A 26,815-nucleotide genomic window follows, 5' to 3' on the forward strand; every position below is an offset into this window, starting at 1 on the left:
GCCCCGCCTGTCCTTCTGCCTTCCAGAGCGACATCATATTCCAGGACTTTGAGAAACTTAAGTCACGGCCGGCTCACCTGGGGGTTTTTCTACGGTACATCTTCTCTCAGGCGGACCCCAGTCCACTGGTAAGTCGCAAGTATCTGTCTCGATTGAGTACCTGCTTGTGCTTGGCCTCTGTCCCTGCTCTCTAGATGTCATAAGTCAGATCCATGGGCATGGTCAGGCATCTCGAGGACAGAGACAAAATAGAAGAGAAGGTGCAACCTAGGTGGAAGGGATTCTTCACTGCTAACTGCATCGATAGCACAGGGAGGAACAGGAGAGCTGGGCCAAGAAAGCTGTCGTTCTGGGTCTGCTTGGAGGAGATGGTCTTTCTAGGTTTTTGGAATGAAGGTGGATACAGACTGACAGTGGGGAGTTGAGAGAGCAGCCCTTTGCAAGTATACAGTGTTACTGCAAGAAAGCTTGGCAGAGGGGGAAGGTGGTAAAAGGTCTTCAGTCTGAAGGTGATGACAAGGAAGATCGTGGCGGGATGGAGGTCGGGGTGCTCCGCGACAGTGCCCAGAGCCAGCAGCCTTACCAGTTTCTGTCGTTCTGCTCAGCTGCTTAGGAAGGGGGATGAAGGAGAGAGGCTGCTGTCATGTTCTCCAGAATAAACTTGTTGCCCGTGGCATGCACTGCGGCTCTTCCTTTCCGGGGCTACCACTGTTAGAAGCCAGAGTCAGCATCCGTTTGCTCAACAGGTGTTCAGTGAACACCTACCTGCGTGTACATCCCAAGCGCTGGTATCTCAGAAGCATTCCTGAATGAAGACGAGGCACAGCACAAAGAGAAATAACACCTGAACCCTTTAAAACAACAGATAAACAAGTGCAAGACAAAATGTCAAGTGTGGAGAGGATACAGGGTTGAGGAGAGATTGCGTTGGGGGAATGTGTGTGCGCGCGCCAAGGGGTGGGGATGACTTACCACAGGTTTCTGAAACGTGCTAAGCCAGGGTTTCTCAACCTCAGCACCACTGACCTTTGGAGTTCTTTGTTGTGGGGTGCTGTCGTGTGCATGGCAGGATCTTTAGCTGCATCGCTGGACTCCACCCAGTAGATGCCAGTAGCACCTCTCCAGATATAAATCAAAAATGCCTCCAGACATTACTAGCTGTCCCCTGGAGGGCAAAAGCACTCCTGGTTGAGAATCACTGCTCTAATCCATTTTCTCTCTCCCAGCTTTTTTACTTGTGTGCAGAAGTTTATCAGCAAACAAACCCCAAGGATTCCCGAAGCTTGGGAAAAGACATCTGGAATATTTTCCTAGAGAAAAATGCGGTAAGGCGGTCATAGACTGGATTACAATTTTCAACTTTATTATATTGTTTGACCATTCAGAGGCAGAGGAAAAACTAAGCAAAACACTCAGGCCGAATGGAGACAGGTTTTTTTGGTTTTGGGGGGTTTTTAAATATTTATTTTATTTTTATGGCTGCATCTGGTCTTAGTCGCGGCACGTGGGATCTTCACTGAGGCATGCGGGATCTTTTATTGCGGCGTGCGGGCTCTTTGTTGCTGTGCGTGGGCTTCTCTCTAGTTGTGGCAGGTGGGTTTTCTCTCTCTAGTTGAGGCGTGCGAGCTCGGTGGTTGTGGCACGCGGGATTAGTTGCCCCACGGCATGTGGGATCTTAGTTCCCCGACCAGGGCTCAAACCCACGTCCCCTGCGTTGGGAGGCAGATTTTTTACCACTCGACTGCCAGGGAAGTCCCTGGAGACAGGTTCTTAAAGAGGATTCCTGGATTCTGTTCCTAGCTCCACTCTAAAGATTGATCTCCTCTCTGGACCTCTTTTGCCCACATGTAGCAAGGTAGAGTGCACATTGCCTCTCTCTGAAATGTTTGGAGAAAAAGAACTTGCACCAAGTCCTAATTACTCTCCCCTGGATCAATGCCCTGGTTCCCTTCAACTCTCCTTGCCTTGCCCATCCCTGGGATGCAGAAACAGAGGCCCAGAGACATCAGATGATAGAAATCAGTGAGCCAAGAGGCGAGCCCAGATTTCTGAAGTTCAGCCTGACGTGCTCTTACTGCCCCAAGGCAGGGTTCAGAGGGAGGGGACCCCAGAGTGTCTGGGGTGGATGAGCACGCTGCATCTGGACATAGCTCCCAGGGATGTGTCAGGGATCCCCCGGCGGCAGCACCTCGGCCTGCAGAGGGCAGTTCCCATCTTAGACTTTCTAATCTGATCAACTAAACTAATTCCAAAATGACTTTATTCATCTGGCAGCAAGCTACTAGGACTAATGAGACTGGGGAATAAACGGCTTTTCCCCAAGATTTTTATTTTTGCCCCCTTCAGTGGGTCTTGAGTAAGGAGGTTAGAGCTGCTCGTTGTTCCCTGTTGGCTGTTACGGAACCACCGCAATGTCCAGCGGGCAGGCAGCCGTAAAGCAAAAGCCAGGCGCTCTGCTCACTGGAAGACTTGGTGACATGAGGCCAGTTTTCCCTTGGGAGTGAAGGAGCGGGGAAGCCCATCAAATCGCCTCATCAAGATTTCTCCCATGCTACTAAATTGGTACCAGTCCACTTTTGGGAACCTCTCCATTCCATGCCTCTTGATGTCCTTGAAATAAGAGTGGGAAGAGTACAGGTGCCACCCTCGGAGTAGAGTCCCAACTTGCCTTGCCACCTCAGATTCCACTTCTCAAATCCCGAGCCTAGAATTCAGTTGGAGAGAGGTGAGTGGAGGGTAGGGTAGTGTAGGGAAAGGGGGAGAGAAGCTAGTGTTCTGGAGCCCTCCTTGCCTCTGCACAGTATCTCCCACATCCCCTGGGGTGTGTGGATCTCACCACTTCTGCCCCCACCCTTCTGTCTTTTAGCCTCTGAGAGTGAAGGTCCCAGAGATGTTACAGGCTGAAATTGGTAAGTTGGCTCCTAGGACGGTTAGTCTCCTCTTGGTGTCCACCTTGCTGTGCTGGGCCCTCAGGAAGGGGCGAGGGGTCGGGGGGACATAGTCCCTGCCTTGGGCAGCTGTTCTCAGATAGGGGGAAATAGGGACAGTTCCTCCAGAACTCCTCACGGTAGCTTATGGACAAGCACAGACAGAACGGACCCTGCCTGGGAGCTTGTCGCAGGGAGACAAGGCTTGGTTAGGAGAGCGGGGTCGTTCCTACCAACCTTCCATGTGACCTCTCTGGGCCTCAGTCGGCTCATCTGTACAAAGAGGAAATTGGATTCCGAAGCCTGGTCGAGCATCAGGATCCCTTGGGGAATTCTTCTTTAAAAATACAGAAACCAGTGCCTCACTCCACCCCACCTGAGAGTCAGGATCTCTGGAGTCTTTTTGTTCTTTTGGTTTCGTTTGCGTGAGTTCCTCAGCTCACACAGAGTGAGGAGGCAGGGAACGAGGCAGTTGCTCTGCTCCTGTCTCACTCTCAAGCCACGACTAGAAGAGCTGAGGGAGGTGGTAGAAAGAGGATGTTAGTCTGAGAGGCTAATCATGGGAGCTTTCTAGACCTAATAGTTTGAAGCTGCCTTGGAAAAGAGGCACTTTACAGGCCCAGATGATAGGAAAGCTTATGGGCACAGGCAGAGGGTGAATGTAGGGACAGGAGAGACACCTTCCAGTTTCTGGTGGGGAGTTAGGTTTCCTTGCCTTTTTCAGCCTTGCGAGCTGGCCCTGGGTCAGTGGAAGGAGAATGAGCCTCTCAGAGGTTTGCACATGATGCCAGAGGGCAGCAGCGTCTGGACACATCCAAAGAGGGACTTTAATATTTCCCCACTTAATGGAGTGTAGAACAGCCTGAAAATGTTTTTGTCCTTGCCTTGGGACTTGGATGTCAGGATTCCAGTCCTGAATTCAGGAATGACCTGGTAGGTCCAGGCCTCCACTTCCCTTGGTTAACAGGAGGGCAGAAAGCCAGCTTTCCCTCGCGGTACCCCAGGGAGCTAAGAGGCTTGAAGGTGCTCAGCAGATATAACCTCCTCCTCCTGACATCCCTCCCCTATCTGTCTCCCCTCGGCTCCCACCGCAGACCTGCGCCTGCGGAATGGTGAGGACGTGCGCGCTGTTCTCTGTGAGGCTCAGGAGGCAGCCATGCCAGAGATCCAGGAGCAGATCCATGACTACAGGTGCCCGGCGCCCCCCGTCCTGCTCTCTCCCCTGCCTCCTCGCCCGTTTTCTTTCCACTGCGGTGTGTGTGCATCTCTTGTGAGGTGTGTATGTGTGCCTCACTCTCTGTCCAGCAATGATGTACATGTGTTTCTTTCTCTGTGTGTCTCTCTGGCTCAGAACAAAGCGCACTCTGGGGCTGGGAAGCCTGTATGGTGAAAACGACCTTCTGGACCTGGATGGGGACCCTCTCCGCGAGCGCCAGGTGGCAGAGAAGCAGCTGGCTGCCCTAGGAGACATTTTGTGAGTCTCCGATCCACTTCTACCCCCTGAACATGCTGCGCAGATTGACGTGTTTTGTGGGTCTGTTTCCCAACCTCTCCCCCTCTTCCACTGCTTGCCTGATCCGTCTTCCCCTGAAAGATGGGGAGAGTCCAGCCCTCTTGCTTCATTTCTCAGGCTGGGGCTGCAGGAATTTCAAGGGAGTTGCAGAGCCTGGGGCTCCTGACAGTAATTTGGTGATTATGACAAACCACGGGCTCCAGGAATGCAGGGAGCTTTCTGCTTCCCCTCCCTAGCCTCTTCTTGACAGTTCTCCCTTTTTGCTCTAAGGTCATATCTGATGCTGAGTGTGAGAACCACGCTGTGATTCTCCAGGGAATAAAGTTCCTTCAGGAGGCAGGTGGTTCATGGGAAATTGGACTATTTTTAACTAATCACATCAGAGGACTAGCCTAACTAAACTTATTAAGGAACTTCTGGCACAGCTGCTGTGGTTGCATCTTTCCAGTCTTATTTTCTAAAAGTGTCCCAGGTGCCTGGGATGACTTTGTAGGGACACTTGCAGGCTTAGAGGTAGATTTTTCACCCCAGTACTTCTTTCCACTCAATAGTTGTGTGACTTTTTTTTTTGGCTGCGCTGCGAGGCATGTGGGATCTTAGTTCCCTGACCAGGGATCAAACCTGTACCCCCTGCAGTGGAAGCGCAGAGTCCTAACCACTGGCCTGCCAGGGAAGTCCCGAGTAGTTGTGTGACCTTGATCAAGCTATGTCATCTACCTTGGTCTCATCTAAAATGACAGAGATTGGGCTAGATGATCTCGATAGTCTCTACTAAGAGTGATATTTCAATCCAGCAAATTTCTGTGGAGTCCCCACTGACACTAAGCAGTGTTCTAGGCTCCTGGATGCATTAATAAACAAACAGCAGTGCTTGTGGGGCTTATGTTATTGTGGGAAGAGAAAGCAGTATATAATAAATAAGTAAGTTATATACTATGTTAGAAAATAAGGCTGGGGGTGGGGGGGAATAGAGCAGGCTGAGGGGAGTCAGGAGCACCTGAGCTAGTGGGTTGCAATTTCAAATAGAGCCTCATCCAGAAAGTTACATTTGGGCAACTGAAGAAAGTGAGGGGGTCATCCTTGGAAATATCTTAGGGGAAGAGCATCCCAGGCAGAGGCAACAGGGCAAAGTAGGAATGTGCTTGACGTATTTGAGGAACCGTAGGAGACCAGTGTGGCCAGAGAAGATTGAGAAGCTCAGTGCTGAATCAGAGAGGTAACAGGAAGAGCAGCCTCGCAGAGCCTGTGGACTGTTTTAAGGTCTTTAGTTTTTTTCTCTCAGTGAATGAGGAGCCACTGGAGCTGTGAGAGACTCGAGGGTGGGTGGAGGGTGGTGGGAGAACAAGGAGGGGTTCGAAACAGGGAGATCAGTTACGGGAACCCACGCAGTAGGGCTCCGACCAGAGAATTGACGATGGAGGGTGTGAAGAGAGGTCAGCTCCAAGTATATTTTGACAGTAGAACCAACAGGAGGATTTCCTAAAAACTGATGTATAGGATGTGAGAGAAAGGAAAACCAAGGAAGACTCCACAGTTCTTACCTAAACAACTAAAAGGACAAAGGTGCCATCAGTCGAGTTAGGGACAGTTGTGTGAGGGACAGTTTTGTGGTAGAAAACCGGGAGCTCAGTCTCGGACATGTCAAAATCCGAGATCTTTAGACATCAAACTGGAGATTTGAGTAGACAACTGCATAGATGAATCTGGCATTTGACAAGAGATCCGGGTTGGAGATGAGACCAGATGAGGCCCCACAGGAAGGGTATATTCTTTGAAAACAACCCTCTGACCCTCAGCCAAACCCTGAATCTTTCTGGGCCTTAGTTTCCCTAGCAGTCAGATGGCACTAATCACCCCGACCATGCCAGGGATGGTGGCAAAACCTGACCGAGCCTATTCTGAGGTCATAGACACCACAGAGTTCTGTGGGGTTATAATGGACAGCACAGGCACCCTGCTTATAAAGGCTTCTATTTAAAAGAAGGAAGCGCTAGCCTCATTAAATGGAGATATGAGACCTATTATTTTGAGTAATAAATTATACGTGTAAATATTATACGTGTAAATAGCTTAGAATAGTGCCTGGCCCGTAGTGAGCACGCAGCATTAGTTGCTGTTACCATTAACCGCTTTTAAATAGGTTCCTCTGAATCAGGTCTCAAGGTATTATCTCTGCGCCCTCATCTTCTTTCCTCTTGCCTCAGTGTCAGCCCAACCCTTCTAATTTAGTTCTAGGTGGACACAAAGAGGAGCCTTTTCCTCTGTGGTAGCTTCAGAGGCTGAAACAGATACCAAGCGAGAAGCTGTATTTGCCTCATTCCCCTTCCTTTTAGCTGGCTAAGGACACCATCATCACCATCAGTCTGTGCTAATTGAGCCCCTCAGAGGAATGAGAACCCTCACCTCCTGAGCCCCAAGCTGGCTCCAGAGCTGAGACCAGGAGTCTGAGTCTGACCTTTTATCATCCTCCTCCCTTTCCTCACCCGCTCCCTTCCTCTAGGAAAGAACTTACCCTCCTCCCAGTCTTGCACAGGCGGACGAGCCTCTGCCTTTGCAGTCTGAGTCATCTGTTCTTTTCTTTTGTTCCAGGTCCAAATACGAGGAAGACAGGAGGTGAGTGAGTCTGTGCAGTTGAATCAAGGTGGGAAGGAGTGGGGTTGAGCTACTGGGCATTGCATCTCTGCCAATCATAGGCGAGTCCCTAGCTCCAGAGGATCACCGTCTGTCCAAGTTTAGTTTCCAGATGTCTGTGTAACCACAAGGAGGTCACGAGGCCCAGGCCCTGGTACTCGGGGATCACTGCCTGGGACGTGGGTCTGCTCCTCAGTGTGAAGACACCAAGCTGCCAACACTCCCCTTCCTGGCCTCCTCTTCTCCACCCACATTAGCCCTGTGTCTGCCTCCCCACTTCTTTCTCGTAAACCACCGAAAGAAGGAGCAGTGATAGAATCAGCCTGTGTTAGCAGCACCTGCAGAGGGGAGCTAGGGTACAACACATTTCCTCTGCTGACACATTTTTTTTTCCTTGAAGCCTATATACATGTCCCTTTGTTTCTCAGTAGCCAGTGTTAAAATGAGGGTGCATTCCTTGAGCATACACGCACTCAATAAGGGAGAGAAGATGGGGTTAGAAGTCTGTTTCAGAGAAGACGAAAGCCAGGGCCGAAACATTTGCTTCATTGAATCCACAAAGTGGGTAATCTGTCTACTGAATTGAGAGGCAAATACAGTTTTAAACACAGAGCTCTGGACAGTTTCATCTGTGGCAGTTGGAAGCTACTTGACAGATCATTTCCATCTCTTTTTCTCCTTGTACTTGGGGTGGGTGGTGGCAAAGGCAGCTTACCTGGACTTGCAGGGGCCGGTTGGCGTTTCTCCGCATCCCTTTGCCACCCCACCCCTGTGTGTACGCTTGAGGACATTAGCTGTGGGCCTCAACTGTCGCCCATGGCTTATTAGTTGCTTATATTTTGGGGAACTGACACGTCCTTCCGCTGACCACTGTCCCCTCGTTAGGGAGCGTTCTGCGTAGGAGAAGAATACGATTTCTTCTGGGAGTCATGCCAGCCAAGACTTTTCTCCGGCTTCTGCCTGCTGTCCCATCTGAATATTCTGGGCCTCCCGCTGAATGCCCTGGCCCTTCGCCACCCCACTGGGTGGTGGTGAGGAGCTTGTGTAAAGCAGTCCCAGCCCTTCCACCTGCTGGTGCTTGCCGATTCACCGCCCCCATTCCTGTTTTACAGTGCCCCCATGGACTTCGCCCTCAATACCTACATGAGCCATGCGGGCATCCGTCTTCGAGAAGCACGACCTTCCAACACAGCTGAAAAGGCCCAGTCTGCTCCTGACAAGGACAAATGGCTACCCTTCTTCCCGAAGACCAAGAAGGTGACAGAGCTCCCCTAGAAAGAATCATCTCTTGGCACGGTTCCTGCGCTGAGGCAGACCGGGAGAGTCATTGAGAATCCCCAAACTAGAGCAGCCCTCTCCCTCCCTGCAGTCCCAGACCAGAAGCAGATGTGCTAGATCAGATACAAGCATGAGTCTGCTTTCCTGTTGCTTGTTTAGGGCTAGTCATAGAGGCAGTAGCACGGTGACCAGTGGCCCAGTCTGGGTACTGGGACCTTCTCCAAACCCTAGTGTCTCTTATCTCAGCAGAGCAGCAATTCCAAGAAAGAAAAGGATGCCTTGGAGGACAAGAAGCGAAACCCCATCCTCAAGTACATCGGGAAGCCCAAAAGCTCTTCCCAGAGCAGTGAGTATTTGGGGAGCAAAGCCTTGGACAGGGACCTCGGCCCCTTCACAGGCCAGCATGTTGGCAGAGGGCCTTCCTGTGCTTCAGGCAGCCAAAGGCCCAAACAAACTCTGAGGTCGCAGCTTCCTCTTGGTGCTATTGCATTCTCCCCTTGCCACACCCAGTGATGGCCCCTGAGGTACAGGGAACTGCTTCAGAGCCAAGAAGGCCAAGCCAGTCCCTGGGTCTAGGAACTCAGAGACAGTTGTAGATACTGAACAGCCATGCAGAGGAGTATTTCCCCCTTGGCAAGATTGCCCTGTTGACAGTCAGTGCCTCCTTCACCTTCATCCATGGACTTGTCTGTCCTCCTGAGGGCCTGTGTGTTGGGAGCAGTTATGGGCCCTTGATGGAGGGTTTCAATTAAGCAGAACTAGGTGGAAAGGGAGCAGGTTTGGGACCCAGAGGCTCCCCTCATGCCATCAGTAATCCAGACCTCCATGGATCCTGTCACCGATCTCTTCCCAATTGTGTGTCATCTGTCTGGACATTGCTGCTGGCCCTCCCAGTCATTATCATAAGGCCCCAGTGTTAGTCTTGGGGATCTGGGAAGGGCCACGGCATGGGCCTCCTGCCTTTCCTGAAACCGCTGCCTTGGGGGAAGGGGAGAGGAGGGGACTCTACTAGATCAGACCTGATTTTTGCCACTACCTTTCACTTTCCAGCTTGATGTAATTTTTATTTTGACTCTTGAAACATTAATTTGACTTTTCATGGTTTACTTTTGTTTTTGTTTGTTTTCTTTTAGCATTTCATATTCCCTTGTCCCCTGTGGAAGGTAAAAGGACCATTTTCTTTGGGTTTTTCTTTGCATTAGCATTGAGTTTCCATTTCCCAAGTCCTGTCTGCCCTTCTTCCCCTCTCCTTCATCGCCTCCTGTCCTGGCTCTCTTTCCTCCCTCCCTTTCCTCACTCCATTACTCTTGTATGTTCCTCCATGCTGCTAAAGCTCCCCATGACACAAACGCCTGCCCAGGGGTGCCTGCCCAGGGGCTCCTGCCCTCACGCTGGGCACAGGACTCTGCCTACCTAAGGCAGGGCGGGAGGGGCCGGGGCACTGCCCCCCGGCACCGTGCAGCTCCTCCTGGCAGTGCTGGCAGAGGCCAGCTTCTAGGCCCTCCAAGACTGGTGCACGGCCTGCGGCCTTGCTCTCATTCTGTCAGCTCTCCGTGGATGCGGCTCCAAAAGTCCAGGGCTCTATGTAAATGAGGGGAACCCTCGCATGTTGCAATGTCCTGTACAAGTTCCTCAGATTTTTGTTTTCAATTGAAATAATAATAAAATCCTCAGTTTTGAGTGTTATATGGGGTTGTTTTTAGTACCTAATGGGTCTTCAGCAGTTTTGCCTTGGGGTATTTTCATTTCTATCATCTCCTTTGTTTAAGTCCTTCACTGTAGCACCTTCATCTCCCGACTCTTACCTTTGCCAGCACAGCGTCACTGAGAGAGACTGACCCTAACGTATGTATGTTAGAGGCCTAATATCTTCTAGAATCTATGTATCAAAAATAAATACATATATAACAGACATTAACCCAGAGGAGCTTAGAACCTAGAACTGGGCAGGTTCATTTCCCATCAGTGAGGTCCATATGCATACAATTAAAGTGATTAATATTTTCTAGGTTCTGTAGTAAATCAAGGGGAGAGATAGCAGTGAGAGGCAATCAGGAAATCTGTTGCTAGAATTCACTTTATATAAAGTGACAATTAAAGATAATGATTTTCAAAATTATTTTTAAAGTTAAATTCCTAGACTTGTTATGCTATTTTAAACAATATAAGTAAAGAAATATTAGGGGGGGAAAGTCTATAAAACAATGGAAAAAATAAAAGAATGGCCTTGAAACCCAGGCCCTTAGTTTTTAACACATACTTCCTCCCATCCACCCTGCCCGAGGCAGGCATGAGGCAAGCAGCAGGCCTGAGACGAGCAGCCCTGCCCAAGCTGCTTGCTTTGTGTCAGCCTGAGAGGCAACAGGAACACCCAGGGTAGGGCTGCTGATCCCAAGAGAGGATAAGTATGCTGGGTATTCACCATCTCTTTGAGTCATATCTTTCTATTGTCATTTCATGGTTTGATTTGATGTTCTCAAGTTCCCAGGACATCAGACAAGTCTGTATGCGTATCTAAAGACCAAACACCCACCAAAGCTAGAAAGCCTCAGCATTGAGAACCTTGCTGTTTCGGAGCATCAGCCATTGCCCCTGTTTATCAGTGAACGTATCTGATTGTTAGTGACATATAATTCACTTTTGTTTAGTTTCATTGTTATTCAGAGAATGGAGGAAGGGAGAGCAAAGGTTACTGATGAAAACTTTGCCCTTTTCAAAAACGCGTTCCTTTCTACGTGTCTTTTTCCCGTTACTCTGGGTTATTCAGTTATACCAAATCTCAGGGCCACACCTGTTCCTTGTCACAGCTAGGGTGTAACTATATCCCAAGAACTGGGCCTTTTCCAAGTGGCCCATGGGAGAGGGAGCAATAGGCTCTGCCCGGAGGCATTCTATTATAGGACGTTCCCCAGCTCCTACGTCATCACCCAGCCAGGGATGCTCCGGGCTGTGGCTGCACAGCTGACCCTGGCTGCTGCAGTTGCCCCAAGGCCCAGATGCACAGTCTGGGACAGGCAGATCTGACTCAGATCTCCAAAATGGGGGTGATGGTAACAGTCCCTACTCCTAACACATATACACAGCCACCTATTTTGCAGTTTTAGAAAAACATGACCTGCCTAAAGGATATGAAATTGTGAGCTTTGAAGAGACCAGCTAAATGTTTTTCTGTTTCCTCTGGCTTGGAAATTTTCTTACGAATCTCAAGTTTAGATACAGAGGGAGATTTATAAGTTTGTATATGTCGATGTCAGAATCTCTGGTTAGTGTGGTTAGGACCAGGGCCTGGCGCCCGGGGCTGTTTGTCTTGCCTTCCCCATCCCATTATCCTTCCTATTGGTCCGGGCAGAGCAGCATCTTTAGCCCAACTCCTGTTCTGACATCCTGGACCTGGAGCTGAGCTAATCAACTTTGAAGATAGGAGCCACTGAGCCCCTGGGCCTGAGCTCTCTTCTCCAGGGTCTCCACATGGCATCACCTATGCCTTTTTTACTCTCTTACCTGCCTTCTCTACTTTGAACGAGAACAGCACTCTTTTGTCTTAGCTTTGAAAAGCATCTGGAATTTGAATGCCGGAGAGTGACATCTCTCCTCTGTTCCTCCTAAGACCCCCCTCACTGGTAATGGAGGGTCTGATTCTTTAATGATGGGGAGGAAGAGCTGGGGGTGAGGGCAGAAAGAACAGAAAGGAGAGTCAAGGAAAACCAGAAATAGTGAACTCTAAAAGTAGTATAAATTTGAGAAGTGCTTGGTAAAGTTGGCAACCTGGCCAAATTATACCAAGGTTGACGTGTTTTGGGTCTTCCTGGATATCTTTTTTTTTAAAACACATATATGGCTCTTGGGAATAACCTAGTAACGATTCTCAAGCATGAGAACCACTGTGATAAAGAATGTGAGAGCCAAAAGAAATATCCATAGCAAATGCACTTTCAAACCCTCTCATTTTGCATCCCAGGAAAGAGTAGCCCCCAGAAAGGTGGAGGGACTGCCCGTGCCACGCCACACAGTAGAAGAGCCAGGGCTCCTATCATGTCTCCTGACCCTCAGCCCCATGCTGTTCTCATCCGTGCTTGCTCATCGCTGTCTTCTGGGCTAGAGGGGAGCGAGGGCCCCGAGAAGTCATCCCTGAACAGAGAGCAGAGTATCTTTCATTATCTTTCTTCTGCTTCCAGTCAAGCCAGGCAACGTGAGGAACATCATTCAGCACTTTGAGAACAGCCAGCAGTGCGACGCCCCAGAGCCCGGGACGCAGCGACTCTCCACAGGAAGCTTTCCCGAGGACCTGCTGGAGAGCGACAGGTAGCAGCGGCTGGCTGGGGCCTGCTGGCCGCCCAGAGAGGGGAGCGTGGGCAGGGTTCGGGGCTAAGGTTCAATGCCAGCTACTTTACCCCCCACTAGACTGTAAGGCTCCCACTGTAGAGCTCTCTCCCTCTCCCCCAACCTTCCCGCCTATGTGTTGGTGATCAGGCCAGCGGGAGAGAGAGCAGGGCCCCTGACCTTCCAGTCCGAGAACCATATGCCTTTAAAATTCCCTTTGGGTTCACCCCCTGGCCACGCAGTAGCCTCCACCCCAAGAATGAGCTAGATTATGTTATAAAGCAGCTAGTCGGGAAACCCTAAATGACAAAGCTAGAGAAGAGTACAGAGTGGGGCGAAGGGAAATCCTGGGCAATAAGGAAGTCAGGCTAAAGACAGCCTGGGGCGTCGGTGAAGAAGAGAGTTAGAGATGAGGTTCTGCTGGCTGGTTTAAAGGCAGACGGTGTAACTTGGGCCTCAGATGTACATCTCAGCGAAGAAATAGAAAGGTCATTGATTCAAAACAAACTGCTCTTCCTTCAAGAAGCAAAAGGGGAATGGAGGCTGTGACATCGCTCACATTCTCCACCTCTGGCCAGATTCTAAGAAGAGCCCTTCTCTGCTGGTGAAACGTACTCTTAGACTTGCTCTTGACTGTGGCACGACAGCCATCAGGTCACGTCTAAAATTCTGTAGCCAGCGCTTCAAGTGAGAACTGCCTGAAGTCAGAAACATCCCTGCAAATTCCTTAAGGCACACTTGAGGTACAGTAAATGTGGTCTTGTGTACACAAAACTAGTTCCTGTGTACACTGCTGAGCTGGACTAAAGGCAGACCCAAAGGCAAGCCAGCATGCAGCAGCCTGATTAGTCAGACTGTTTTACCCCTGAAATAACTAATCATCAAACTGTAAGTCAAACGTTCCTGCTTGTATGCAGGGTTACTCCTTTCTGCTGCTACTAAGCCTTTATAAGCTTAATACTCATTAAAAGATTTTGCCATAGTGAGAATTAACAAAGATTTAGGCAAGATAAAGGTTAGATTTGTACTGGGGTCAGAGGTTGAGTTCTAATATTACTGAGTAAATTAAATATACAAATTATATGATTGCTGGGGTAGGTGTGATCTTACAGATGTATCAAATGTACAATTATAAGATATACTATCAACATTTTGAGGCAATATTTGAGACCATTTGTAAACGTATTCTTCAAGTTGTTAGGTAAATTTGCCCTGAGACATTCGCTGGGATTCTGCGTCTCCTCTCAGCAGAAGCCTTTGGATTTGATGGTTATGAGTTCACTGACAATCTTAGAAGAAATGGCAGCGGCACATGGTGGGTCAGAGGTTGTCGTAGAAACTAAACGGGTATAAGAAGCCCCCGATTGTAGACAGCAGTAGTCTAGGAATTTTTGGCCAGAGGTGGGTCGTATGCCTCACTTCTTGGTGGGATCATTACTCACTTCTGAGTACTTGAAAGAAGCCCCAGGAGCCTCATTGCAGGAGGTTTGTTGTGGTGCTAAAGTGACCCATTGTGGGGCACTGGTGAAAGTGTTTTGAGTTAGTCTGTGTTGGAGTTGTTCTGTCAGACTTCAGGGGGTGAGTTCAGTAGGGCATCAGCTGGCAGTATGGTTTCTAACCCTGCAGACAAACCCTCAGGACCTGGGCGGGGGAGCGGCATTGGGATCCTCTGGCAGTTCAGAGAGACTTGATGAATGGAGACCAAGGCATTTGGCTCCTTCTCTGCAGCAACCTGCTGTGCTATTAAGAGCTCTCCAGACTCTCCAGGCCTTCTGTTGTCCTAGAGGCAGAGCAGGATGTAGATTAGTAATAATGTCAGCAAAGAACTAGCCCAGCAGGACCATGGGGGGAGGCACCATCCTGGGGCAGCCAGGGGTCAGAGATGCCAGCTGTCACAGGGCTGATGCACTGCAGGACTCAAAAAAGAGCAACACCCAGTCGTCAGCATCTCATCAAGCCCCACAGATACTCAGTGGCCAAGCACGGTAGGCCAGGGAGCAGGTTCCTGCCCATCAGTAAACAGGCCCCTGTAAGCACCCTCCCAAGCTGGTCTGCTCCCAAGAGGGGACTGGAAGCCTAGGAAGGATGCTGTCAGGATAAGAACAGAAGAAATCCACAATCCACATCACAACTGGAGGGGTGGGAATTCAACAGCAGATAGAATTTTCTGACAGGCAGTGTGGAGAATACTAGAGTGTGTGAAGATGGTGCTTTTACTTCCCTCTTAAAAGATCTCGTAAAAGGAGAGATCCGCCTCAAGCAGGGTCCAAGGTGGGAGCCGACCTGTTCCAAAGCAGAGGGCCAGATGAGCTGGCCACGAGATGGCCAGGGGCAGGGAAGGTGGGACCTTGTTGTCCCTGATGAGGGACTTTGGTGTCCACAGCTTTCCTGACGGGGACTTGGGGTCTTTGGCATCCGGACACCCCACAAGTCTGATTCTGTTAGCCCCAGATTTCACCTTCCTGTTGGGATCCCTTCCTGACCAGTCGCAAGGAAGTTGAGAGGCTCTCTCCATCCACCTGGGCTGGGGAAAGGAAGGATTTTGTAGAGTTGGGACCCTTTGGGTCTGGTGTTTGGGGTGGAAGCGCTGAGGCACCCCTGAGATGGGGCAGCAGGTCAAAGCTGGCCAGATGTAAGACCCCAAGGTCTTTTGCCCCCTCCATCCAGTTCTCGCTCAGAGATTCGCCTGGGCCGCTCTGAGAGCCTGAAGGGCCGGGAGGAGATGAAGCGGTCCCGGAAGGCAGAGAACGTGCCCCGTTCTCGCAGCGACGTGGACATGGACGCGGCCGCAGAGGCCGCCCGCCTTCACCAGTCAGCCTCGTCCTCTGCCTCCAGCCTCTCCACCAGGTGGGTGGGGCTCAGGGGCTCAGCCCGCTGATATCTTGGGGGCCGGGCAGGAGCAGAGGGTGGCTGAGATTTGACATTCTCTCCACAGGTCTCTTGAGAACCCAACCCCTCCCTTCACCCCCAAAATGGGCCGCAGGTGAGTGATGGGTGCCGTAGCGCCTCTGTTAGGTGTCGGTGTCCCAGCCGTGCTCAGCTGCCCCTGCTCCCCTTCCAGGGGCCAGCTGGTGGTGCAGCTCCTCTTCGTGGCCCACTGGCTTCCCATGGGCCCTGGGCAAGCAGGGTGGGCAGGAGGCGGAGGGACAAACCCCGTGTTTGAGTTTTTGCTCCGTGTGACGCTGAGCTGCCTGTTTTCCCCCAGGAGCATTGAGTCCCCCAGCTTGGGGTTCGGCACAGATGCCCTCCTCCCCAACCTCCTAGAAGATGATCTGGGCCAGCTGTCTGACCTGGAGCCAGAGCCCGACGCCCAAAACTGGCAGCATGCAGTGGGCAAGGACGTGGTGGCTGGGCTAAGCCAGAGGGAAGTTGACCGGCAGGAGGTCATCAACGGTGAGACTCAGGCGGGAACAGCTGCAGGGCACCTCAGGCGCAGATGGTGGTAGAGAAAACAGTGGGGGGCCTGGGGGCAAGAGCGGCCCCTGGGGAGAGAGAAGGTGACACACCATCTGAAACCAGCACCAAAGGTGGTTTGGAGGTCATGAGATCCTTGCTGACGGGCTTTCCCTCTTGTCTTTCTGCCCCTTCTTGTCCCTGCCCCCGCTCAGAGCTGTTTGTGACAGAGGCTTCCCATCTGCGCACACTCCGGGTGCTGGACCTGATCTTCTACCAGCGGATGAAGAAGGAGGGCCTGCTGCCCCGGGAGGAGCTGGCGAGGCTCTTCCCCAACCTGCCCGAGCTCATCGAGATCCACAGTGAGGAGCCCACCCCGCCTGCCCCCTTCCCTGGCCAGCCTTCAGGTTTCTGCCCCAGCTCTGCCCGCATGCCAGGACCCCCCGAGCGGATAGCCCCCAACAGTCCTCTTTGGTGAGAGAACCTGACGTGCAGCCTGAACATCGGTATACCAGCCCCCCACAAGTGAAATGACTTGAGACCCTGCCCCACGGCCCTGCCGTCAGATCCCTCTTCTCTCGTCATGAAGGGCCTGGCCATGCGGCTCAACCCCAGGCACTTCTGTCTTTTTTCCTTGCCCCAGATTCCTGGTGTGAAGCCATGAGGAAACTCCGGGAGGAGGGCCCCATCATCAAAGAAGTCAGTGACCTCATGCTGGCTCGGGTACGGCTGCCCAGGCCTGGAGGAGGTGGCAGAGGAGGTGGGGGGGAGCTGTCCCAGGCAGGGGTGTGAGGCCGGGGCCATGTGGTGTCCCTTCTGCCTCGCAGTTCGATGGCCCCGCCCGGGAGGAGCTCCAGCAGGTGGCCGCGCAGTTCTGCTCCTATCAGTCCATCGCCCTGGAGCTGATCAAGACCAGGCAGCGCAAGGAGAGCCGGTTCCAGCTCTTCATGCAGGTACGCTCGGCCTCGCCTCATCGCCACCGAAAGCAGCCAGTTCAGTCATAGCTCACCCAATAAGGCAGAGGGGGACAGTTAACCGGGTTCACCCACAATCTCCTGGACTCCGCTCCTGGCCCCCAGCTCCAGGCGCTTGGCCTCTTCTCTCTACAGGGGAGGGTAAACGGCAACTTGCTGCTCCATCCACACCCTCCCCAACACCCCCTCTTCAGAAACACTGACACATACTCGCTCTCAAGACGGAGACACTGGACTGACCATCAGAAGGCCCCGCTCACCTACCAGTGCCTGTATTTACTTAGATGGATCTCAGTTTCCTTGTCTATAAAGTGGGAATAATACCTGCTTTACGTGGCTTATTTGACCATATCCCCTTCTTGGGCTACTGTCTTCCTGCCCCCACCAACCTTTCCCTAAATATTTAAGCAAGAAGCTGCCACCTCCGTTTCTGAGCGATCCTCTGGGATTAGGCCCTATTCGGCATTCGCACAATCCTCGTGTCCTGAGCTCACAGCCAGCTCGTAATCCAGGCTGTCGTCTTCCTCTGTTCCTCCTTGTGTCTAGGAGGCTGAGAGCCACCCCCAGTGCCGGCGGCTGCAGCTTAGAGACCTCATCATCTCTGAGATGCAGCGGCTCACCAAGTACCCACTGCTGCTGGAGAACATCATCAAGCACACGGAGGGTAGGGCTCACAGAAGGCTGGCATTGGGAGGCAGCAGCCCGCAGCTCAGACCCTGGTTCTAGCACTGACTTGCTTTGTGTCCTTAGCAAGTCACTTGACCTCTCTGGTCTTCAGGGTCTTCGTCCTTGTGTTGTTATGGTCACTCTCAAAGAAGGTAACGATTGTCAATGTGCTTTGGCAAAACTAAGGTGCTGAGCAGCAGGAGGAGGTAAGGGCTGCCTCTGGCCTGTGTGGGGCGTCTGTGCAGATCAGAGGGAAGCATCTGAGTGACACAGGTTAGCGCACAGAGGGCACCTTGGCTCCTCTGAGGATCGTGGTCCCACGCCAGAGGCTGTGGCCGGATTTTAGCCCTGTTGATCCCCCTGCTGGACGTCTCTGTGCGATGCACAAAAGATACAGCCATGCGTGCTTACTCCACAGGAGTAGGGGACCATGCTGAATAGGGGGGTCTAACCCCAGGTTGTCACTGTCCCTGGGATCCTGAGCAGCTTTCACCACCCTCAAGTGTGGGATGCTGGCGTCAGTGTGTAGAAGTGGGAAGAACCACAACCTGATTTGAGCAGGTGTTCCTAGAGGGAGACACACCCCATCACTGTCATCACCCACAGTCCCTGTCCCCGTTCCTGTCCTCCACACCTGTAGAGTGGCTGTGGCAGGAATTCCCAAGAGCTATCGGTGTCTTCAGAGCCTTGGTCTGAAACACAAGGACCCTCAGTGTAAGTTGTCCTTACGATTGAGGTCCAAGTTAGGCAAGGGTGGCGCATCTACACCCATCCCTGCTGGTTGGCGACTGGCCAGCGGCTGTTGGTAGCCAGGCACTCTCAGGCTCTGACAGACTTCTCAGGCGGGAGCCCTCACCACCTCCTCTCTGCCCCGTGGGTAGGTGGCACCTCTGAGCATGAGAAACTCTGCCGGGCCCGGGATCAGTGCCGGGAAATTCTCAAGTACGTGAATGAAGCAGTGAAGCAGACAGAGAACCGGCACCGTCTAGAGGGCTACCAGAAACGTCTGGATACCACCTCCCTGGAGAGGGCCAGCAACCCCCTGGCAGCGGAGTTCAAGGTAGGAGGCTGAGGCTGCAGCGTCGTCAGCCCCACATGGCGCACGTACCTCTTGGGCACCCTTAGGAGCAGAGCTCCAGTCAGGACCTGGAGAAGGTGGAGGGGAGGAGACCTGGGCCTGTCTGTGATAGGATGGCGCGATGGGGGCCCTGGAATACACACAGCCCCGGTTACCATTGTCACCCCATCCCGAGATAGACAGGGGCAGACAGCCCTACCATAAAGGCCAGATGTTCGAACTCAGTCTGGGAGAGCGGGGGATGGGAGTAAACTCAAGGTAAAGGTGAAGGTCATTCGGGAGAACATAAAGCTGAGGGAAAGGGCAGGTGAAGCAGAGTGATCCTAGGAGAGTACACAGCACGTAGTAGCGGGGAGAGAGACCCCTGCCAGAACCATCGGCATATCCCCCAGCACAGCACGTGGCACGTGACTCTGTAGTTGCCTTTTTACTTGTCTGCATCCCTCACAGGAGTGTGAGGGCAAGGACTACTCTTGTTCACCACTGATGCCCAGCACCTTAGCACAATGTCTAGGTTTTCAGATACTTGTTGAATATATGGTGTCTCCTTAACAGAGTCTGGATCTTACAACCAGAAAGATGATCCATGAGGGGCCCCTGACCTGGAGGATCAGCAAAGATAAGACCTTGGGTAAGTGCCAGGGGACTGGGGCCAAGAGGGAATCTAGGGCACTGCCCCTGGGCTCTTCCCTCTCTGGATCATAAGCCCTGTACCCGGTGCTCTAAAGGGATGGTAAGGAGGCAGCTTGAAACACGACTGGGGATGAGAGCTCAGGGCTCCTTAAGCACAGCATGGGGAGGAAGGACCAAAAACAAAGCAGTCAGAGGTCACCAGACTCCAGGGCTTCCTAGATCCTGGAGATGACTGTCCAAGAGCCTCTGGTACCCCATGTGTTAATGGGGGATGAGTGGGCCACAGAGAACACCGCCTCACAAGCACCGCACCCCTCCAGACCTCCATGTGCTGCTGCTGGAGGACCTCCTCGTGCTGCTGCAGAAACAGGATGAGAAGCTGCTGCTGAAGTGCCACAGCAAGACAGCCGTGGGCTCCTCGGACAGCAAGCAGACCTTCAGCCCGGTGCTCAAGCTCAATGCCGTGCTCATCCGCTCCGTGGCCACAGGTACCCGTGCGGCCCACACCCCGGGGCCGTGAGCCCTGTTACTCGTGTCCAGCGAGCACTGGGTGGTGCGGGGCCGATCTGGGGCCGTACAGAACTTATCAGCCCACCTGTGTTCCTTTCCTCCCAGCCCTGACTCACTGAAGCAGGAGGACGTGGTCCAACGTGGGGTAGGGTGATGGGTAGGAGGGGGACCAAGATGAGGGAGGACAGCGTGGTTCAGGCAGGATGGGATGTGGGCACTGAGGATGAGGTAGCAGAATTGGGCAGAGAAGAGCAGGACAGGCCTTCCTGCTGCAAAAGTGACGGGCAGAGCTCGCTTGCAGAACACGGACGCGCCCACAGTCCAGAGCCTGGTCCAGTGCTCAGAGCATTTCAGTGAGAAGCAGAATGTGTACAAAAAGGGCTCTGGAGCAAGAGCCAGGCAGCCAGATTCTCTGGGCTCATTGCTTCCTTCATCTGTAACACGGGGGGTGAGGTCTGTCTCTTGGAGCGGGGTGTAAAGGGAGGATGGGTGTGATGCAGTTTTATAAACCCTGAGCACCGTACACCCCTCAGCCTTCACTGTTCGGAAAGCGAGAGGTAATGGGGGTGGCTGTGAAGATGGCCTTAGGGGACCCAGAATTGCCTCTGTCCTCTGTGAGCGAGCCCCAAGTGCTTCTGAGGACCCAGGTCCGTCTGGCGCTGCACTCTTAGCCGGCCGAGGGTGAGGGCTCCAAGTCCGCACTCTGCCGCCTCGGCTCAGGCTGCAGTCGTGCCTCTGCCGCCGCCAATGCAGACCCTTCTGCCTTCTCTCTCTCACACAGATAAACGGGCCTTCTTCATTATCTGTACCTCCGAGCTGGGCCCACCCCAGATCTACGAGCTGGTGGCATTGACGTCATCAGACAAGAACACGTGAGGATTGCCTGATTGCGGGGGCGGGGGGGTCCCATGTAACTGCCGTCCCCTTGGGACCAGGGTGGTGTATGAGGATGTGGACAGGGAGGCCAGATAAGGCTGCGCCCCAGAGCATTCACAGGTCGGGGCCTTGAGGGGAAGTGGGAGATAAGACAGGAGTAGAGAGGTTTACAGGGTCACCTCCCCTGACCCCATGAGCAGGCCTGCCCTAGGGAGGAGGAGTCCCCAGCAGTCTTCCAGCCTTTCTGAGGCTGCTTTCCTTTCTCTGGCCCCAATTCTTTCCCCTGGGGTTTTTCTTCCCTTCCCCCATCAAGCGTTGCAAATGCCCACATTCTCCGAAGGCCTTTGCCTCCGGGACCCTCATCCCCACCCGGGGCATTCAGTCACCCGTATTCCCAACAGTGGCCAGCCAGAGGCAGCGTGGCACGGTGGGAGGAGATAGGTTGAGTCAGGCAGTTTCTCAGACTCCGGGTTTTCATCTGCGAAATGTGGATAATGCTACCTCTTGAGAGTTATTTTGAGAGAAAGAAGAGATATAGAGGGACTTCCCTGGTGGCGCGGTGGTTAAGAATCCGCCTGCCAATGCGGGGGACACAGGTTCGAGCCCTGGTCCGGGAAGATCCCACATGCCGCAGAGCAACTAAGCCCGCGAGCCACAACTACGGAGCCTGCGCTCTAGGGCCCGCGAGCCACAACTACTCAGCCCGCGTGCCTAGAGCCCGTGCTCCGCAACAAGAAAAGCCGCCACAATGAGAAGCCCGCGCACCGCAACGAAGAGTAGCCCCCGCTCGCCGCAACCAGAGAAAACCCATGCACAGCAACGAAGACCCAACGCAGCCAAAAATTAATTAATTAATTAAGAAAAGAGAGAGATAGATATACAATGCTTAGCACAACGAGTAACAGAGGGTTGGTGTTCAGTAATTGGTAGGCGCGAGTAATGTAACCCAATGTGAGCAGCCAGTCAGATCTGCAAGGAAGGGGACCCCGCTGGGCAGAGGGGGTCCTCAGAGCAGGGCCTGGCGAAGGGCTTCGCAGCTCTGACGCAGGGGGTCAGTAAGGGGAGAGGCTGTGTGCCTCGGTCCTGTTCTCACCACCAGTCCTCTCTGATCCTGCTGAACAACAGATGGATGGAGCTCTTAGAAGAGGCCGTGCGGAACGCCACCAGGCACCCTGGAGCCGCCCCAAAGCCCGTCCACCCACCGCCCTCAGGCCCCCAGGAGCCAGCCCACCAGAGCCCCACACCCAGCAGGTGCTTAGCCCTCCAGGCCCCCTCACCATCCCCACTCCAGGCCACTCGTTTGCTGCTTCTAAGCCCTTCACCCCTGGGGATGGGCAGCCTCAGCGGCAGACGTCAGCGTGCAGGTGGCGGAAGGCACCCTCACATCTCTGCCTTCCGTCGCCGTCTGCTCTCCCCCTGCAGCCCCCCACTCGGCTGTAGTAGAGACTGTGCCTGAAGTGGGGTGGGGGGTATAAAATCGTGATCAGGAGAAGCTTGGCCGACACCCACCCTCCCCTCCGGGTTGCCAGCCAGACGGCAGGTGCCGGAGTCTAAACCCCTCCCTCCTTGGGCCCTGCTCCTTCATTGCCCATCCCAACTCAGGAGGCCCGAGTGGAATTTCACGACACGGCCACCTCCTCCTGGCTGGCAGAGAGCCAGACTTCCCAACAGGCGATCCTCTCTCACCCTGGGCTGTTTCTTCCCTCAGGGAAGGACTGGATGACTCCGAGGTGTTCCATAGTGAGCCAGAGCCTGAGACAGTACCTGGAGGTAAGTCCCCTGAGCTGTCTTTTTGGGAGCCCAACCCATTCCATTTTCTGTAGGCACAGTAGGGAGGTGGTCAGGTGTGCCTGTGGGGGTGATGGGAGAGGGCTGTCGGGGCCAGAGGTGTGAGGTTTTGATAAGGGTAGAGAAGAAACAGTGAGGAAGAAAGAGTCTGGAAGAGGAAAGAGAACAGGCTGAAGCGAATGTGGGCCAGCTCACTTGAACAGAGCTCTCAACCTGGGCTCTCTGGGTGCCAGGTATCGAGCAGGGGAGGAAGAGAGGGGCGGTCAGGTCCGGGGGTGCCTAACGGAGAGCAGAATGCACTCAGACCTGCAGGCACAGGAGCCGTGTGGGGGCAGGGATAGGGAGCCCAAAGGGCTGAAGGTACAGTCACCGGGATGGGGTTGGCAGGGGCAGGAGGGTCTCAGACAGAATTCTCGTTGAGTTTTTATGTGAAATAACTTAGGGTCTCATGTTTAGAGAGAAGTCTCCCCGGTGGGCTCCCTGGCTGGGTCCCTTTTCTGTTTCCTTCTGCTTAGAATGCTTCTAACTCCCGCACACCCTTCAAGTCTTTGTGCAGGTGTCAGCTTTGCACCAATAGACCTTCTCTGACCACTCAGTTTAATACCAGCATTCCTGACCTCCCACACCCTGCGCTATGTTTTCTTCTTTCCTGTAGCACTTCTCTATTTATGTAGACAATTTACTTATTTTATTTTTCTCTATGTCCGTCCACTAGAATTTAAGTTCCGTAGGGCAGGGATCTCTGTTTTATTTACTGATGTATGCCAAGAGCCTGGGACAGTGCCTGGCCATAGTAGGTACTCAGTAAACATTGTGGAATCAGGCAATGTTCCCAGCCCCTTGAACCCAAAGCTGGGCCTGGGATCAACCCATACGTGCCTTCCCTCTTTCCCTGTCTTACACTGTCCTCCCATCCAAAACAGGCACTGGGCCCCAGCAGAGGGTCAAAGGGAAGCACCCGGTCCTGCTAGAGGACCCCAAGCAGGAGGGCAGCATAGAAGAAGAGGAGCTGGGTACCCTGCCTCACCCTTCTGCCTCCCTGGATGGAGAGAACAGGGGCAGCAGGACAAGGGACCCCATCCTCCTGCCCCTCCCAGGCCCTCTGTTCATGGAAGGACTCGCCGATGCAGCCCTGGAGGACGGTGAGTGCCTCATGGCCCCAACCGTCAGCCCCCTGGTGCCCCAGTAGCATGGCCATTGTGAACACCATGGCAGACACCCCACTCTCTTACCTGCTCAAAGGCTCTCCCTGTTGTGTTTGAGGAGAGATGGATGCAGAGAGACAATTGTCATTCCTGTCCCCCCACCCACCCACCCAGCTGGTTGGCCAGAGTCCCACAGCTCCACCCTGTGACTGAAGCAGTTTCACCAAGAAGGCTGTGGGAGAGGGGAGCAGTGGCCCTCCTGCCACCTCTGCACCCTCCCCCGACTGGCGAGGTGTGTAGTACTGTTTCCAGGAAGCCATCGCCCTGTTTCCCCTCCAGTGGAGAACCTGCGGCACCTGATCCTGTGGAGCCTGCTGCCAGCTCGCCCCACGGACCCACAGACTTCTGGGGAGCCCGAGGACGACCTGACACCTACACCTTCCGTCATCAGCATCACTTCTCACCCCTGGGACCCAGGCTCCCCAGGGCGAGCTCCCACTGGGGGTGAAGGGGACAATGCCCCGCTCTCAGGGCCAGAGCGGGGCCAGCAGGAGGACATGGCTCTCTGTTCTCTGGAACACCTGCCCCCAAGGACCAGAAATTCTGGGATCTGGGAATCTCCTGAGCTGGACAGGAATCCAGAGGAAGAAGCTTCGAGCACAGAGGCAACAGGAAGTTACAAAGTGGTGAGAAAAGGTAAAAGAAATTGGGGTGTCCACTGGGGAGACACACGCCCAATTTTGCTAGGGTAGCGCTGAGTCTTCCAGATGGCTACTTCCTTCCCCGCCTCTGTCCTGCAAACCATGTGTGCAGAGGCTCGTCCAGATCCTGGGGGAAGGAGACATGTTGCTATCACGCAAAGGCTTTGGGGTCGTGCAGCTTAGGTGCAGAGTCCTAGCTCCGTCACTTAGTACCCGTGTGACCTTAGGCAAAAATCTGAATCACCTCTGGACTTCATTCTACAATATAAGGGTATTACTACTGCTTGGCACAAATCAACTGTCAATAAAAGTTTCTGCTAGCGCTTTTCACTGCTCTTCCAGTTCTAAGGAAAAGTGGGGCTCTTCTCAGGAGCTTCGTTCCCAGAAAGACAAGGGCAGGTTCTTGCAGCCGGTGACTCCAGATAGCAGCGAAGGAATTGGCGTGTAGGATGGAGGTGGCAGCGGGACTAGAGGTGGAGCCAAGACTAGGGGCTGAGGACAAGGCTGGGGAGACGCATGGGGAGTGTGGGGCTGTGTTGAATGAGCGCCCGGCTTGTGGAATGCCGTGGGCTGTAAGACACGAAAAGCCCAGACTGGCTGGGATGGGGACTCAGGGCAGGCTTGTCTGGCCAGAGCTCGGGGGAGGGAGGGAAGAGTAAGCTGAAGAGAGGGCAGCCTGATGTGAGGAGCACAGCAGGAAAGATGAACCGAAGCGCGGGATGCTTTCGAGGGGTTGAGCTGGGGGGGTGGGGGGTCCACGTTAGTGCTAGGGGGTCTCCTTTCCTCCCCTAGTGCCCAGCTCTGCCTCCTTTTCCAGGAGCATTTTTCTTTCCATCTGCCCAAGGTGTGTGCTCTCTCCTGGGTTTCTGGGACCTGACCTCCCTGCTCTCTCCTCTGGTGAATTGGTGGAGCGGCTGTCTTCAGCTCCCTGGGGTATAATCATGTGTGATCTTGCGTTCACTTTGTTCTTCCCCTTTTCTCCACCCCCGCTCCCTCCCCCCTTCCTTCTCCCTCTCCTTCCTACTGTCTCTCCCTTCCCTCTCCTTCTCTCTCAGTCTCTACTGTCCCTGGTGGTGGTGTAGGTGCAGCTGAGGTGGCAGGCAGCAAAGTTGTCCCTGCGCTACCAGAGAGTGGCCAGTCAGAGCCTGAGCCACCCGAAGTGGAAGGCGGAGCAAAGGCTACGGGTAATGAACTTCTCCTTGGAGCCAGAGACAGGCCAGGGCTAGAATGCAGGCCCACGGGGGCAGAACTGGGCTTCAGGTGTTAGACCCTTGCCTGCAGTCACGTGGCCACACACCTCCGTACATACTCCCTGAACTGTCTGGAATGGGTGAGGAGTAGGACGTGGGCCTGAAGACGGAAGAATGGACCCTGTGCCAGCCCCTCTCCGAGAGCGGCTCAGAGCAGTAGGGTTAAGCAGCTCTGCTTAGCCACGAAAGGGGGCGGGGAAGCCTGGCCCAGTGCCCAGGGCCCAGTGTCCTTAGCCCGACATTCTGAGCCACCTCTCCCCGACACTAGCCGCCATCCAGTGTCACCGTGGAAAAGGGCTTACGTGGCCTTCCGGGCTCCTGGGCACTTACCAGTGCTTACTGCCCTGTCAGTCAGCCTTACGTCCTTCTCTGTGTGTCCCCGACCCCCTCTGATGCGTTGAGGTACCTCGAGGATCGTGAAATAGATGGCAGTTGGGGCAGGGCACCGTGTCGAAGTTCAGCAGCAGAGCCTGAGATGGGGCAGAGGGAAGGAGGCTAGTGCCTAAAACCAGCCCACGCCCTCTTTACCCTTCCTTCAGGGAATGGGAGCCGCTCCCCTTTCCCAGAAGAAACACAACCACCCTGCCCCTTCTCCCTTAGCTTCCACCACTAAGCATCTCCCCTGCTCTGGGCCAAGCTGAGCAAAGTCGCCATCTCAAAGGCTCTCTGGCAAAGAGGGGCTTTTGGGAGACTGGTAGGCAGCACGAGGCCAGCCTACTCCGAGCTCGTCTGCCGGATGGCTTCCCTGGCCCTGTCAGCCGGCCTGGGGAACACCAGGGGAGCGGAAGATGGTTTAGACTTCCTCTCTGTTTGCCTCCTAATCGCTTTGTCTTGCTGGGGACAGGAAACTGCTTTTACGTGAGCATGCCGGCAGGACCCCTGGACTCAAGCACTGACCCCTCAGGGGCACGCGTGGGGCCCTCCCAGCCCGATGGCCTCCCTGCCTGGCAGCCGGCGCCTCGGCCCGCGCTGCGGGAAGGCAATGAAGATCAAAGGCGCCTGGGCCGCTCTCCCCCCAGCCTGGCCCTCAGGGACATGGGCGTGATCTTCCATACCATCGAGCAGCTCACCGTCAAGCTCAACAGGCTCAAGGTAAGGGCTTGGGACCCTGGAGGCCTCAGTCCATTGCGCC

At 53.7% G+C, this 26,815-nt stretch overlaps 1 protein-coding gene across 1 annotated transcript in view; it reads left to right on the forward strand.

Annotated features, from left to right (window-relative positions):
* The window catches only part of ARHGEF11 (Rho guanine nucleotide exchange factor 11), a 147,819-nt gene that overhangs the window by 118,821 nt on the left and 2,183 nt on the right, over nt 1-26,815 (forward strand). Inside the window, exons 16-42 of the mRNA XM_089907299.1 lie at nt 27-128; nt 1,227-1,325; nt 2,867-2,909; nt 4,022-4,118; nt 4,279-4,401; nt 7,030-7,053; nt 8,184-8,328; nt 8,596-8,695; nt 9,483-9,512; nt 12,525-12,651; nt 15,337-15,516; nt 15,605-15,652; nt 15,875-16,062; nt 16,278-16,424; nt 16,706-16,785; nt 16,890-17,015; nt 17,583-17,700; nt 18,584-18,762; nt 19,336-19,411; nt 19,734-19,901; nt 20,705-20,795; nt 21,925-22,050; nt 22,508-22,569; nt 23,511-23,729; nt 24,072-24,428; nt 25,489-25,617; nt 26,528-26,775. Coding sequence (XP_089763425.1) covers nt 27-128; nt 1,227-1,325; nt 2,867-2,909; nt 4,022-4,118; nt 4,279-4,401; nt 7,030-7,053; nt 8,184-8,328; nt 8,596-8,695; nt 9,483-9,512; nt 12,525-12,651; nt 15,337-15,516; nt 15,605-15,652; nt 15,875-16,062; nt 16,278-16,424; nt 16,706-16,785; nt 16,890-17,015; nt 17,583-17,700; nt 18,584-18,762; nt 19,336-19,411; nt 19,734-19,901; nt 20,705-20,795; nt 21,925-22,050; nt 22,508-22,569; nt 23,511-23,729; nt 24,072-24,428; nt 25,489-25,617; nt 26,528-26,775 — 3,432 coding nt within the window. The remainder of the gene's footprint in view (nt 1-26; nt 129-1,226; nt 1,326-2,866; nt 2,910-4,021; nt 4,119-4,278; nt 4,402-7,029; nt 7,054-8,183; nt 8,329-8,595; nt 8,696-9,482; nt 9,513-12,524; nt 12,652-15,336; nt 15,517-15,604; nt 15,653-15,874; nt 16,063-16,277; nt 16,425-16,705; nt 16,786-16,889; nt 17,016-17,582; nt 17,701-18,583; nt 18,763-19,335; nt 19,412-19,733; nt 19,902-20,704; nt 20,796-21,924; nt 22,051-22,507; nt 22,570-23,510; nt 23,730-24,071; nt 24,429-25,488; nt 25,618-26,527; nt 26,776-26,815) is intronic.

Source organism: Delphinapterus leucas, chromosome 1 (genome assembly GCF_059928025.1).
Source record: "Delphinapterus leucas isolate spDelLeu-1000000601 "Yukka" chromosome 1, BTC_Dleu_Yukka2, whole genome shotgun sequence".
Taxonomy (NCBI): Eukaryota; Metazoa; Chordata; class Mammalia; order Artiodactyla; family Monodontidae; genus Delphinapterus; species Delphinapterus leucas.